This window comes from Gobio gobio (assembly GCF_949357685.1).
Source record: "Gobio gobio genome assembly, chromosome: 16".
Taxonomy (NCBI): Eukaryota; Metazoa; Chordata; class Actinopteri; order Cypriniformes; family Gobionidae; genus Gobio; species Gobio gobio.
The window spans coordinates 28476817-28490764 of NC_137109.1; the positions used below are offsets into that span (position 1 = coordinate 28476817).

A 13948-nucleotide genomic window follows, 5' to 3' on the forward strand; every position below is an offset into this window, starting at 1 on the left:
TCTTGTTTAGGAGAGAGTTTCCATCCATTGACATTTGAAATTCAATAATCTATTATAGGCAAACATGTCTCTTCTTCTATGAGCACTGACATGACTCAGACACTTAAGTTTTGTTTTGATTATTTTGACTTTTTTGATTAAGAAATCAAAATCTCTTATTTGGCAGTGGGATGTTGAAAATACTGAACTGGCATATATTTCCAGTTCATTTGTAACTGGAAATGGAATGCCAAGCTGAGCACATTGCATTGTGGGATACAGTATCACATGTGGTGTGAATTCTGGCAAATGTCATCTACGGATTCCATGCATATATTCCATTACCAGAAGTCCTATATACTATAGCATGGTATTTTAAACATATACATTCTCATTCATGGAGACCCTTGTGATAGTTGTTGTTCGTCAAGGAGCAGGGTGGGTCACACAATGACAGCATCACATGACTGCATCAGACAAGGTCAACCTGTCACACTGTGTTACCCACATACATCCTGTTCCTCGCCTCAAGCTTCTGTCACTACTTGTCAAAGCATTTAAGTGCTGTCACTCTCATACAGTGATTTGTAAGACATGCTCTGGTGTAGACCTGTCTTTCCTCCAGCATGCTGTGGCCATTGTATTGTGCCTCCTACAATCAATAGAGAATCATTTAACTATCAGCAAAATATATTTCATTGTAATATTCTCAAAATTTAGTGCTCAGATGTATTATCGCTATCAAAATAAACTGTATTAAGGTCTGGAAAATCTTGTAATAAAATGTATTTTTACATACGTCAGGCATGTTGACCTGGTTGTTTGACTTTATTAGATCGTGCTGCCCTCTAGTGCTCAATTGTGTGTATAATATGGAAACAATCTCCCTGGCAATCCTGCTTCCAATGCAAAGACTGTAAATTAGGCCTATATAAAGTTGACGCCAATTTCGCTGCTATGATTATGTTTATGATGTTTACATCATGAAAAATACCATGATGTGGAATTTGATTTAGGAGACTGTGTTTGCGAAGACTTCAGATAACGGCAGCTTTGGATCGACATACAAATACTATAATACTATTTTTATTTAATTTTTTTGTAGTTTGTTGCAATCATTACGAATATAAATTGCATGCTCTTTGTTTCTTCTTAACTGAATACATGACGTTAACTAAGAACATAACATATTATATTTTACAGCTAAGTATTAATGTCTTATGGACATTTTACACACTCTGAATGATAGCAGAATACTTCCTAAATTGTAATATTGAACAGGATTTTTTTTTGTAAAGCTGATTTGAAAAGCGCTATACAAATAGCCTTGAATGTAATAGTCAACAATATTTTATATTTATTTAAAATGCTAATTTTGCACATATTTTAAAGTATTAAAATGTTAATGTGGTGGTCATGCCCTTCGCTCCCAATTTATCTATGAAATAAAAGGGCAATCTTAACAGCAGATGACCTTCTATCATTGCCATAATGACCCTATTGGGGGCATACTATTAGCTCCGGATCATCAACCTTTGCAAATGCAAAATTCACAGCTTCAGAAAAGTCTAAAGTCCCCTAATGAGACTGTTAGATTGCAATAGATGGGATAAAGCAGTGGGAGAACAGTGAAGGGATCGCATCCTGGCATCCTCAGATGATTTTTTTTTTACTCACCATATGGATGCAGAGATGCTCTATACTCCCCAACCTGTTGATTAATGTGTAAAGTTTCTTGTTAACAGAGACCTTCGAGTCCTTAAGTCTTGAAACAACTACCAAAACACTATGAATGCATAAATGAGACAAAGGTTTGTGTCTTAAAAATATTTTCATTTTTGTACATACAGAACATCAACATTTCAGAGTCGGCAACAATATACATTTAACAGACCATACATTGTGTAAAAAAGTGATCTGGGAAGACAAATGCATTTCTCTTTTTAATTTTTTTAATCTTCTTTTTTTACTTTTGAAGGGATAGTTCACCCAAAAATGAAAATTCTGTCATCATTTACTCACCCTCAAGTTGTTCCAAACCTGTATGAGTTTCTGTGTTCCGCTGAACACAAAAGAAGATGTTTTGAAGAATGTTTGTAACCAAGCAGAGAGAGCAACTATTGACTACCATAGTAGGGAAATAAATACTATGGTAGTCAATGGTTGCTCTATCTGCTTTGTTACAAACATTCTTCAAAATATCTTCTTTTGTGTTCAGCGGAACACAGAAACTCATACAGGTTTGGAACCACTTGAGGGTGAGTAAATGATGACAGAGTTTTCACTTTTGAGTGAACTATCCGTTTAAGATGACACTAAATAATGCATCTTGTTGGGCTCTGGCCATTGACAAACCTCAGTAATTAATTATCTTAGGGATTAAACCTTAAAACTTGAAAAGTATTGTCAAATTTGTCTCTGGTTACCCAACTAACCTTAAAACTCCACAACTGTACAATTCTCCTGCTGACCATATAATTTCAATGACACCATTTCTTTCCATGTCAATTCATGTCAGCATGGGAAAAAATGTTTGTTTAATCAAAGCTGAAGTGTGAAAATGCTGGAATACTTAAATATACTGTAAACAATGTCTAAACCAATGGCATGTTTTGGGCATGTTTCCATACCAATGCCAGAAGGGGGCAGTGTGGTTATGCAATTCTGTTTGGTGATGCTAGTGGCACAGAAATTACACACTTAAATTATTTCAAGGTGTTTTTCTTTCATCATAAAAAAATGCACAAAAGGAATGCATAGTACTATAAAAAATGTATGTTTAAAAATGAAGATCAATCATATCAGAGGCCTAAAAACTTTTATTCTAAATTGAGTTAGTCCCCTCATAGGGTCCAGTCCACCATTGTGAGATCACATAACCTGCCAAATACTAATCGGTTTATCTTAACTCCCTGATCTGGACATTTTACTTGCAGAATAAATCATGGCTGATTTATTTATCTGACTATGATGGCATCGGTAAATAAAAAAAAAACAATACTTTAGTTTGATGCTTCACTAGATGACAATATAAAGTCCAAGATTCTTCTTTTTTTCCCCCTAAAAAATACTGAATGCACCTTTAACGTAAATCTAGGATTGCATGTAACAGTGTCAACAGTGTCAAACAGTGACAAATCCTTCCATACAAGATTTGACTTTAGGAATAAAGACAGATGATTCCGCATGAGAGACTGATGGTGGTTTCAAATCAGAGCACAAAACCCACCACAGTCACACCACAGTCTCTGGTGGTGTTACCAACCACAGCTTCACTAAGTTTTTCACAGATTTCTAACCACTGGCTGGCAAATCTTAGAAAGTGAGTTTAGAAGTGTCTGGCTCACAAAGGACTTTCCAAGGAATCAGGAATCTCAGCAGGTCCTATATGTTGGCCCTCAGGCATCCAAAAGGTTGTTTCAATGGGCTGTGGGTAGCTATGGCTGTGATGTTGACTGGGGAACATGGAGTTTGACCTTGCTGTTGGGTGGACATTGTGATGGACCTTTGGCCTGGTATGTTGTTCGAACTCTAGAACTGCAGACATGTCAGTATTAAGAGGGAGAGCTTGAATTGGCAGGAAGTTCTCAATGTCATCGCCATCAGTAAGGTAGTCCATGTCAAGAATATCTGGAGCGGTGTGCGTGGAGGAGGACATCTGCACAAATTCATACTGGAGAAAACCTTGGCTCTCAGGAGAGTAGATATTCTGCAGCCAATCTGAGGTATCCCAGTAATAGCCTGTAATAAAATAGTAAAAACCAGACAGTTTAACACATTTATCAGAGATTTGTTCCACAATATGTAGGTATTGGTAAACAGATTAGAACATTAGAGTCACTGTAAATGTTTATACACTAGTACCATTCAAAAGTTTGGGGTCGGTTGGAAGAAGAAGTGTCTTCTGCTCACCAAGGCTGCATTTATTTGATCAAAGATAATATATTTAATATATTTGAAAATGTGATGGAAAAGCTGCATTTTCATCAGCCATTATTTCAGTCTTTAGTGTCACATGATCCTTCAGAAATCTGATTTGGTTCTCAATAAACATTTCTGGTTATCATCAATGTTACAAAACAGTTAGTACTTTTTTGTGGAAACCGTGATACTTTTTTCAGGATTCTATGATGATTATAAATTTGAAATAGAAATCTTTTGTAACATTATAAGTGTCTATACTGTCGTGTTTGATCAATTGAAGGCATCCTTGCTGTATACATTTCTTTAAAACTAAAACTAAAACTTTTTGACCCCAAACTTTTGAACAGTGGTGTATATTGTCACATCATGCACATTCTCGCATCTGCAAGCAGCTCTACAACAGACACACTTCAGTAAAGCTCACATGTATCTTCAGACTATGGCATGCTTTGATAGTTCTGAGGCTCATTAATCTTAGACAGTGAGAAAGATCTGAGCACGCTGGTTTGAAAGAGCTTGTTATAACTCCTCGGAGTTAAAGCAGATTAAACATCAAAGTGCCCCTGAGATCGATGCCAGTGCATTAGTGCACAACCTGTTATAGGCAATTCACAAGAACCTATCAAACTCACAGAGTTGTTCAGTGTGAACACGTTTGCTAAAGCAATGGAGCATGCATGAAAAGGCTGATAAATAACAACAAAACAGAAATAACCACTGTCATTTTCAAAGTACCAAATCTCATGAGAATATTTTGTTGACAAGTCAAAGAAAAGGACATTTTAAAGGAGTAGTTTACTTTAAAAACTTCTAAAAGCTAATCGATAGAGTTTTGCAAGATAAATATCCATATTTAAAACTTTATGAAGTAAAATATCTAGCTTCCGTCAGACTGCCTTCTGTATTCAACTTACAAAAAAAGCGTAACTGGCATGACGACTAGAATGTAGCATAAGCATTTTAAACTGCGAGAGGTGTTACACTTGCTGCGTAAGTTGAATACGGAAGGCGATCAGTCGGAAGCTAGATATTTTACTTTATAAAGTTTTAAATATGGATATTCTTCTTACAAAACCCCATCGGTTCGCTTCAGAAGGCCTTTATTAACCCTGCCGTGTGAAGTATGGACCCCGTCACTGCCATTATAAAGCTTGGAAGCGTCAGGATATTTATTAATATAACTCCACTTGTGTTCATCAGAAAGAAGAAAGTCATATACACCTAGGATGGCTTGAGGGTGAGTAAATCATGGGATAATTTTCATTTTAAAGTGAACTACTCCTTTAATTATACATTTTAAATGGCAAAATGAATCTCTTAAAATGTCCATGCGATTACCAGTGAGTAAACAATCAGCTGAAGTGAGTTAGAGAAACAGACAGAATATGAAACCACCAACATGTTGTGAGATGTAACATACTGTGTACCTTTTTCTCACCATGTCAATCTATGTTTTGACAGGGTATATCACTTTGGAGGCTTGTAAAAGTAAAGAATAAAACATCAGTCATTAAATCTTATTTTATAATTCTTTAATTACGTAAAACTACAAAAGACTATATGTATTAAACATAGAGGGAATGTTGATATAGCTTAAATCTAATTCTGTTAATGGTGTTTGGGTGAATAAAATGATTACTAGAATTGTAAAAATGGTACTGTACCACAAAAATAATATTATACTACCATTCAAACATTTGTGGGTCTTTGAGATTTGTTAATGTTTTTGAAAAAAAGTATTTTATGATGACAGAGTCTGCATTTATGTGATCAAAAATACAGAAAAATATTTTGAAATCTTACAGATTAATATAACTGTTTTCCAATGTAATATATTTTAAAATATAATTTATTCCTGTGATGCAGATTTTCAGCAGCCATGACTTTTTCAAGATTATTTGATGAATAAAATAGATCAAAAGAACAGCATGACTTTGAAATAGAAATCTTTTGTAACATTATAAATGTCTTTACTGTCACTTTTGATCAATATAATGCATTCTTCCTGAATATAAAGGACCCCTAAAAAAACCTACTGACCACAAATGTTTGAATGATAGTGTGAGCATCATAAGGCTAAACACGCTCTAGTCTAAAAGGAAATATGAATTGATGGCTAATACTCTAATACTTCTAATTACTCAATGACTGTGTTACATGCATAACACTTACACTGCAGTATGTTCAGAATCTGTGCCGAGATTTGATCCATATGGGGGCTGAATTCATTATAGATACAGCAAAGATGCATAAGTGGATACACCAGTGCACAACTAAAACTATGCTCTACAGAAAAATACCTATTTTTGTGCATTTGTGAAAAAAAGACTAAATTATACAGTTTCAAACTTGGAAGTTTTGGATTGGGAAACTTACTGTTGTCATCCGTGACGTCTGATTGGAGGGGGCACATGGACTGCAGCCCTCTATTATCACGAGAAAAGGAAACCCTGTCGTCCTCAATTTCTAAACAGGAAGTCAAGTCTAGGACTTTTTCTGGAAGAATGAATACAAAGAAGGAGCAAAAAATTTAACTAAGAGCAACTGCTAAAAAATTTACTATTCATGAATTAGTTTCAAGCAAAAACAGAACTGTATTGTTGTTTAAAGGTGCACTTAGTAACTAGTTTTACACCTAAACGAACAGACTTAAATAAAAATAAAAAATCTGATAATCTACATGGAGGCCACATGTGGAGATCACATGACCAGACAAATTGTACTTGCTTTTTTACTGAGCACCTTTAAAGTCGGCATAAATGGAAGTTGCTACAGACTTTTCTACCATATGACATATATCTCAATTAAACCTCGAACCTGAGGCCTCCAACTGACAATCCGCTTGCTGTATGGAATCCTTTTCCGAGTGTGAATGGGATGCTTTGCGATGTGGTAGGTTAGGGGCAACACTGCACACAGCCACAGTCTTCTTAAGACCAAAGAGTGGATCTGGCATTAAGCTGCTGAACTCAGGCACGGAGCCTCGGTTGTTTCGACATTCTCCAGGAATGCTGGGTGTGTAGGAGATGGGTCGCATTGGGACTTGTGGCGGGGTGTCCGGGCAGGATTCTTTTCGGGCTTGGTTGTATACACTGGACCTCTGAATGTAAGAATCAACATCTTTGTACTTGTCAAGGTCTTTATCTCTGTTGCCAGGTTTGCAGGTTCCTTTCCACACTATTAAGAGGAGCAACGTCAAAACAAAAACGGCTGTCAGGAAGGCCAGCATAGCGACCAGTTCTCCAATCCAAGTGTTCCAGGATGAAGATATAAATTGGTTTCTCACTTCTGTGTCCATCTCACACAGTCTTCCAGTGAATCCCACCAAGCAAGAACAGTTAAAAGATCCATGCGTGTTGACACAACGGCCGTCATTGAAGCAAGGCCTGTCCACACACTCGTCAACATCGAACATGCACCTAAAAAACAAAAATGCCCTGTCAAACATACTTGAGGAAAGTACTACAATTTGTTCAAGAGGTTGATAATAATATCTATAATAATAACAGACCTTTCTCCTTTGAAACCCGACTCACACTCACAGATGGGTCCATCAAGACTGTCTATACACTGTCCACCATTTTGGCATGGATTCTCCTTGCAGTAAGGACCTATCTGACACCTGTGGTCATACAGATAGTTTTGGGCATACTGTAATTCTGTCCCAATGATAGATTTTGTAGTCAAAATTTAACCTGTACTGTACATTGAAAGCACAGTACCTTTGTCCTGAGTACTGGCCCCGGCATTTACAGTAGTAGTCCAGGTTATTCTGGATGCAGGTTCCTCCGTACAGGCAGGGGTTGGAGTCACAAGGACTGATCTTGACCTCACAGTGAGTTCCAGAGAATAAAGTACTGCATTTACAGACATAACCTGGGAAAATACCAATGATTCAGCAATGCCATTAACCAATTTATACATATAATATGGAAGTCAGATAAAGAGTTATTATCTACAGTGGGGTTAGAAACCGCAAGCTAAAATGCTTCTGTTATTCTAATTTATATTTAACATCATCAGATTAAATTAGGGTCCAATTCTTTCTATTAATTAACTATTAACTACGACTTTTGCCTCAATAAACTCCTTTTAAAAATATTAAAAATATATTTTAAAAATAAAATTACTGATTATTAATAGTTACAAAGGTAGTTGTTAAGTTTAGATATTGAGTAGGATTAAGGTATGTAGAATATGGTCATTCAGAATAAGGCATTAATATGTGCTTTATAAGAACTAAAAACCAGCCAATATCCTAGTAATATGCATTATAATAAGCAACTAGTTAATAGTGAGTTAATAGTTTATATTAATAGTTAATTGGACCCTAAAATCACAATTGTGAGATACCATACCATACCATACCATACCAACTTTATTTGTTAAGCACTTTATAACAACCACAGTTGACCAAAGTGCTGTACAAAGTTATAATTTTTTGTACCCTAAGGTGGAAAGGCGGCTTCCATTGGGGTTTTTTTTTTCTCCAAAGTGGTCTATTGGACCCCACTGTACATGTCACTGAATATTTATGTGAATAATTAATATGAAAAGAATAATGAGCATTTTTTGTATTAATATAGATGACGTTAGTATGGTATTTTCATTAATCTACAGTATGTGGTGTTCAGTCTACCTTCACTCTGCTTCATTAAGCAGCTCCCTCCGTTGAGGCAGGGATTACTGGAGCAGTCTGGAGATGGGAAGAAGACACAGCCAGGAGACACTCCCACCATGTCCTCAATGGCAACCCCTAATGGATCATTTGAGTCCAAGGACATTCTCTGTCCATTAAACAGCACGGAATCCATGCAGCCCTGTAGGCTGTTTGATACAGGCAGATTGCGCCTGAGTCTGGAAATGAGATGTTGAGCATGTCCACCCAGGACCACCTGGTCGCCCAGGTTGAGGCAGTGGAGGGGACCGGGCGCGATGCCTGACGCAGAATGGAGCTGATCCAGAACCAGCCTGGCATAGTTACCCTTCACTTCAAGTTCTGCCATGTGCCACTGCCCGTCATTCACCAGGACACTGTGCACAGAAACTGTGGCGAGACCCCAGCCACAGTCAAACTGGAACTGCAGTCTGCCTCCAACTATCTGAGGAATACATACAGTTAGTATTACATTTTTAGAATTAGTCTAACAAATTTGTCCAAAACAGAATGTTGGTGACCTGACAGTTGACGGTAGCCATTGACTTCCATAGTATTTTTTGTCCTACTATGGAAGCCAATGGCTACCATCAACTGGGTGAACTATCCCTTTAACTAATGTTAACAAATAAGACCTTAAAGGCGGGGGGGTCTAATGCTATTTCATGCATTCTGACTTATTTACACTGTTAAAGAGTTGGATTCTCATGCTAAACATGGCCAAAATAAAAAAAAAAGAGTTGGATGTATGAGGGAGTATTTCTGTGCCCTGTACACTCCGGATTCGAATATGTTTCGAAAATTTTTCAGAGTATGGCCCTGTATGACGTCATAAAGGGCGGAATTCTTTGTATGGGCACTTCTCCCGGATGAGCGTGTGCAAGAGCACGCCCATCAACAAGTTTTATTGTCGGGTTACAGAAGCCGTCGGCAGCGCTGTAATTTTTTAGATCACGAAAACAACAATGCCACTAAAGAAGTGTGTTTCTGGTTGTGAGGGAAAGATAACCTTGTTTGGCTTCCCAAATAACCCAGTGTTAAAGGGTTAGTTCACCCAAAAATTTTAATTAGCCCATGATTTTCCATCCTAGGTGTAAATTACATTCTTCTTTCAGACTAATACAATCAGAGTTATATTAAAAAGTCCTGGCTCTTCTAAGCTTTATAATGTCAGTGACTGTTGCCTCGTTTTTGAAGTCCATAAAAGTGCATCTAGCCATCATAACTGCTCCACACGGCTCCGGGGGGTTAATAAAGGCCTTCTGAAGCGATGCATTTGTGTAAGAAAAATATCCATATTTAAAACTTTATAAAGTAAATTATCTTGCTTCTGGCGAATCGCCTTCCATATTCAACTTACAGAAAAAGTGTAACGCCTCTCGCAGTTCAAAATGCTTAAGTTACATCTGAAGAGCATATGTCACAGTCAACAGTCACTGCGGTTATAAAGATTGGAAGAGCCAGGACATTTTTAATATAACTCTGATTGTGTTTGTCTGAAAGAAGAATGTCATATACACCTAGGATGGCTTGAGGGTGAGTAAATCATGGGCTAATTTCCATTTTTGGGTGAACTAACCCTTTAAGGAAACTGTGGATGCAGTTTGTTTTTCCAGAGCAGCAACAGAGTTCTGAAAGTGTGTTTTTTTGCCGAAAGGCGGTGAGTGAAACTGCATCAAATGTCTGTTTTGTTGGCAATCGGCGCATACGTGTGCATATAATGTAAACAAAAAAAATCAAAAGTTATCCAGGGATAATGCGATGATATAGTGTGACTCTTTAGCCCTGCCCACTGCACGCCTCCACAAGCTCGGCTGTTTTTCAGAAAGAATTGGTACAGCATATCTTTCTTTTATAAATATGACAAAACTAAAGAATCTTCGGAGATGTATATGAAGGATGCAAAACTACGTTATAGGTACTCAAGATCAACATGAGACAGGCAGAAACTGTGTTTGTTATGTACCCTTTAATGTTAAGTGTTAGACTTTTTTAAACTTCTCTAGGGACAACTTGTTTGATTAGGGTTTATGTATACATTTATGCACTTTTTTCCAAATTAAACATAGAGCAAATAAACAAAATAAATTAAATAAAACAAGTAGCAATTCAATATTCGTTTATACCTCTAGAATGCTGTGGCGTGATCCTTTGGAAAGCATTACTGTTCCTTCTCTTGAGAGAGTTTTTAACTTAAGCGAGAGCTTGACTTCACTTGTGCTTTCCCTCAGGCGATATTTAATATAGCTGCTCTCACTAAATGTCATTGAAGATCCTCCTTAGAACATGGAGAAAAACAGGAAATAAAGTTAGTAGCACACCAATTAAAATAAATACAGATGATATTTAAGTTTGGATCGTTTTAGCCGTTTTAAGTTTGGATGTCTAACTAAATCATTTTAAGCCATGGGGAATTTTAGAAAATGTCATGCACAGAAAACCCATACTAAAATGTTTCTACCTCTATATCATTCTGCCCTGCAAAGGCAAAACACAGAAAATACAGCAACACTGTAAAATGGCTTTAATTTTTTTTTGACTAATCTGAGCATAATTGTATTAACTGGTCTAGTCGCTCACAGGACAGTTTTAAAAATACAGTTACTGATTTGCCTTTAGCTGCATTGTAACTACAGTTACTGATTCTATAATACAAATAACAATATTACAGAACTATTATGAAAGCTTGTAAATTATTTAAAGAATATCTCATTTTAATATATTATGGTTTTACAAGATAAAGGCATTTTGGCAGAAATTAGAGCTACCAATGTAATTTCTTGTAATTACAAATTTAGCATGTTTTAATGACTCTAACTTGTAATGACTCTAACAAAAGAAGTATCACATGTGTGGCTGTGGGTGTCCGAGATAATTAAAACTGACAATACAATCTCGTTAAGGATATAAATGGAGGATATCCCTTCTTAGCTGAAGAAATTCACTTCTGTTATCCTGTAGTTGATTTACTGTTCAACACCTTATAGATCCTACTCAAGAGAAACTGCCATTCTCCGCATTAATTATGAAAACCGTTTATGTAAACTGCTTCACGTAATGATTAAATCTGCAAATAGCTGAAAATTAACCACGTATTATTATACTTAATGAATGTGTGTTTACACTACACACTAAACGCTTGCAAATTATTATTAATTAAGTGAGCGGGGAACAATTTAATCTGCACCTGTGATGGGTCCTTAAGATGACACTGTCTTATCTGATAAGGAAATTAATTCACTGTTACCTGAGCATTTGACTTCGGCACCACCTGTGCATATGCAGCTGTGTTTGTCTTTCCCAAGGCCTGACACACACTCATAGCCCTCTGGACATGGGTTGTTTACACAGGTGGTATCATGCTTCAGGCACTTACTGTCTGAAAAGCAGAAGATTTATTTATTTATATATATATACACAGATATATTTTACAATTATTTAAACTTTTATGATTGTTAAAACATAGTGATAATAATAACTATTATTATTAATAACAATATTAATAATTATTATTATTTATAATAGTACACTTAATAGTAACAAATAAAAATTAACAATATATTATTTTAACAAATAAAATAAAATAAAAAATTTAATATGTCACAGTTTTTTAACAGTAAACTGCATACCTGTGCACAGGCATTTGGCTGTTATGTTGTGTTTGGCAGTGACATAGCTGACTCGGGCAGTGCTGTATGTGGCCATACTGGTTTGGTTAAACAGGACCACTCGTCTGCACATACTACCGGGACACTCAGAGCTTGAGCACTGGCTATTCAAAACCCTCACTACTTGTAGTCCTGTCATCTCTTTGATGGCTGCTCTGGAAGAGTTGAGCTTCAGCTTCTGAGAGAGGGCTTCCAGCGAGCTGACGCCTCGTCCTGGTCTTTCAAAAAACAGAAGAACATCCAGGCCGTCGTCCATTTCTGCAGGCTGCAGACTGATCAACTGCATGGCGCCCTTGCGGACTCCAGCTACACTGCGGATAGCTTTTTGGAAGTTTTTCCAGTGGTCCTGGATAAAATCCTCGGCAGAGATGCCAGCAAAGCCCACTGAAACAGAACTGTCCAGCATCTGCTCTGTGACCTGCAGCACGTTCACTGTGACACTGGCTAAGGCTGAGAAACGACTGTCACTGACTGAGACATTAAGCTGGTAATAACCCACATCCAAGCCTCTATGGGCCAACAATCTGCCATCCGTGCCTATGATAGAGAACAAGCTGTGTGACTGTGGCTCCAGACTGAATGTGAGCGTGTCATATTCATCTTGATCTGTGACGTGGACCTTGCCCAGCATGCCTCCTAAATACTCGTCTTCCAAGGTCATGATGAAAACATCCAGAGAAAGCACAGATGGAGGATACACACTCGCCTGTACTACAAGCACACTGACAGATGTGACTGATTTCAGTGGGGGCCAACCATTGTCAGACACCTGAAATCAGATACAGACCATTTTCATTTTAAATTTGAAGCTAAGGTAATGGTGTACTATAAGTTTCATACTTTTAAATATAACCTGTACATTCATATAGTTTAAAATTCAATTCAATTTTAATATTTTAATTTCATCAACTAATCCTTTAAGCACTGAATAATATTTTTAGATGAAAATTCTTTGAAGATTATTATTTGAGCAACAACACAGTAAAATATTGTGAAATATTATTACAATCTAACATATGTATTTATATTTTCATATATTTTAAATGTATAATTTATTCCTGTGGTGGCAAAGCTGAATTTTCAGGAGTTATTACTCCAGTCTTTAGTATCATAGGATCCTTCGGAAATCATTGTAATATGCTGATTTGCTGCTCAAGAAACATTTCTTATTATTATCAATGTCTGAAAAAAGTTGTGCTGCTTAATATTTTTGTGGAAACCATGATACATTTTTTTAAAAGATTATTTAATGAATAGAACGTTCAAAACATCAGCATTTATTTGAAATATAACTTTTTTGTGAATGTCTTTACTCTCATTTTTGTTCAATTTAATGCACCTTTGCAGGGGGTCTTACATAAAATGTGACATAATAACAGGCACAGGACCAGGCATTGTGGATAGGAAGGCAGTAAAAGTGTTTTCACTTACCTGCTATGACACTTGTTCAACACAAGAGGGAACTTTCAACACATGAATCTTTAACAATGTCTGCATTATATAGCACATTGAAATCTTCCACTAAAAGGTATATTTTGGTATCAGTAAAGGAATTATGCATGTTTTTTTTATTTTTTAGGTTTACATACATAGTCCTGTTCTCAGCCTACAAATCAGGTAATTACTTTCAAGGTATCACTTGTACCTTGTATTTTTTTCTGCTTTCAGACTTTTTTTTTCTTCGATCTGGTTGCAGAACCTGATTTCACCAAGTACAACA

The 13948-nt window shown here is 36.5% G+C and overlaps 1 protein-coding gene across 1 annotated transcript in view; it reads right to left on the bottom strand.

The window, feature by feature from the left end:
* Positions 1-3322: 3322 nt before the first annotated feature.
* Positions 3323-13948, bottom strand: part of fat1b (FAT atypical cadherin 1b) — a gene marked incomplete at both ends in the record, with an annotated part of 35914 nt that continues 25288 nt past the window's right edge. Inside the window, 8 exons of the mRNA XM_079839256.1 lie at positions 3323-3720; positions 6280-6399; positions 6721-7322; positions 7415-7525; positions 7626-7779; positions 8543-9005; positions 10687-10838; positions 12190-12997. Of these exons, the coding sequence (XP_079695382.1) occupies positions 3323-3720; positions 6280-6399; positions 6721-7322; positions 7415-7525; positions 7626-7779; positions 8543-9005; positions 10687-10838; positions 12190-12997 (2808 nt within the window). The remainder of the gene's footprint in view (positions 3721-6279; positions 6400-6720; positions 7323-7414; positions 7526-7625; positions 7780-8542; positions 9006-10686; positions 10839-12189; positions 12998-13948) is intronic.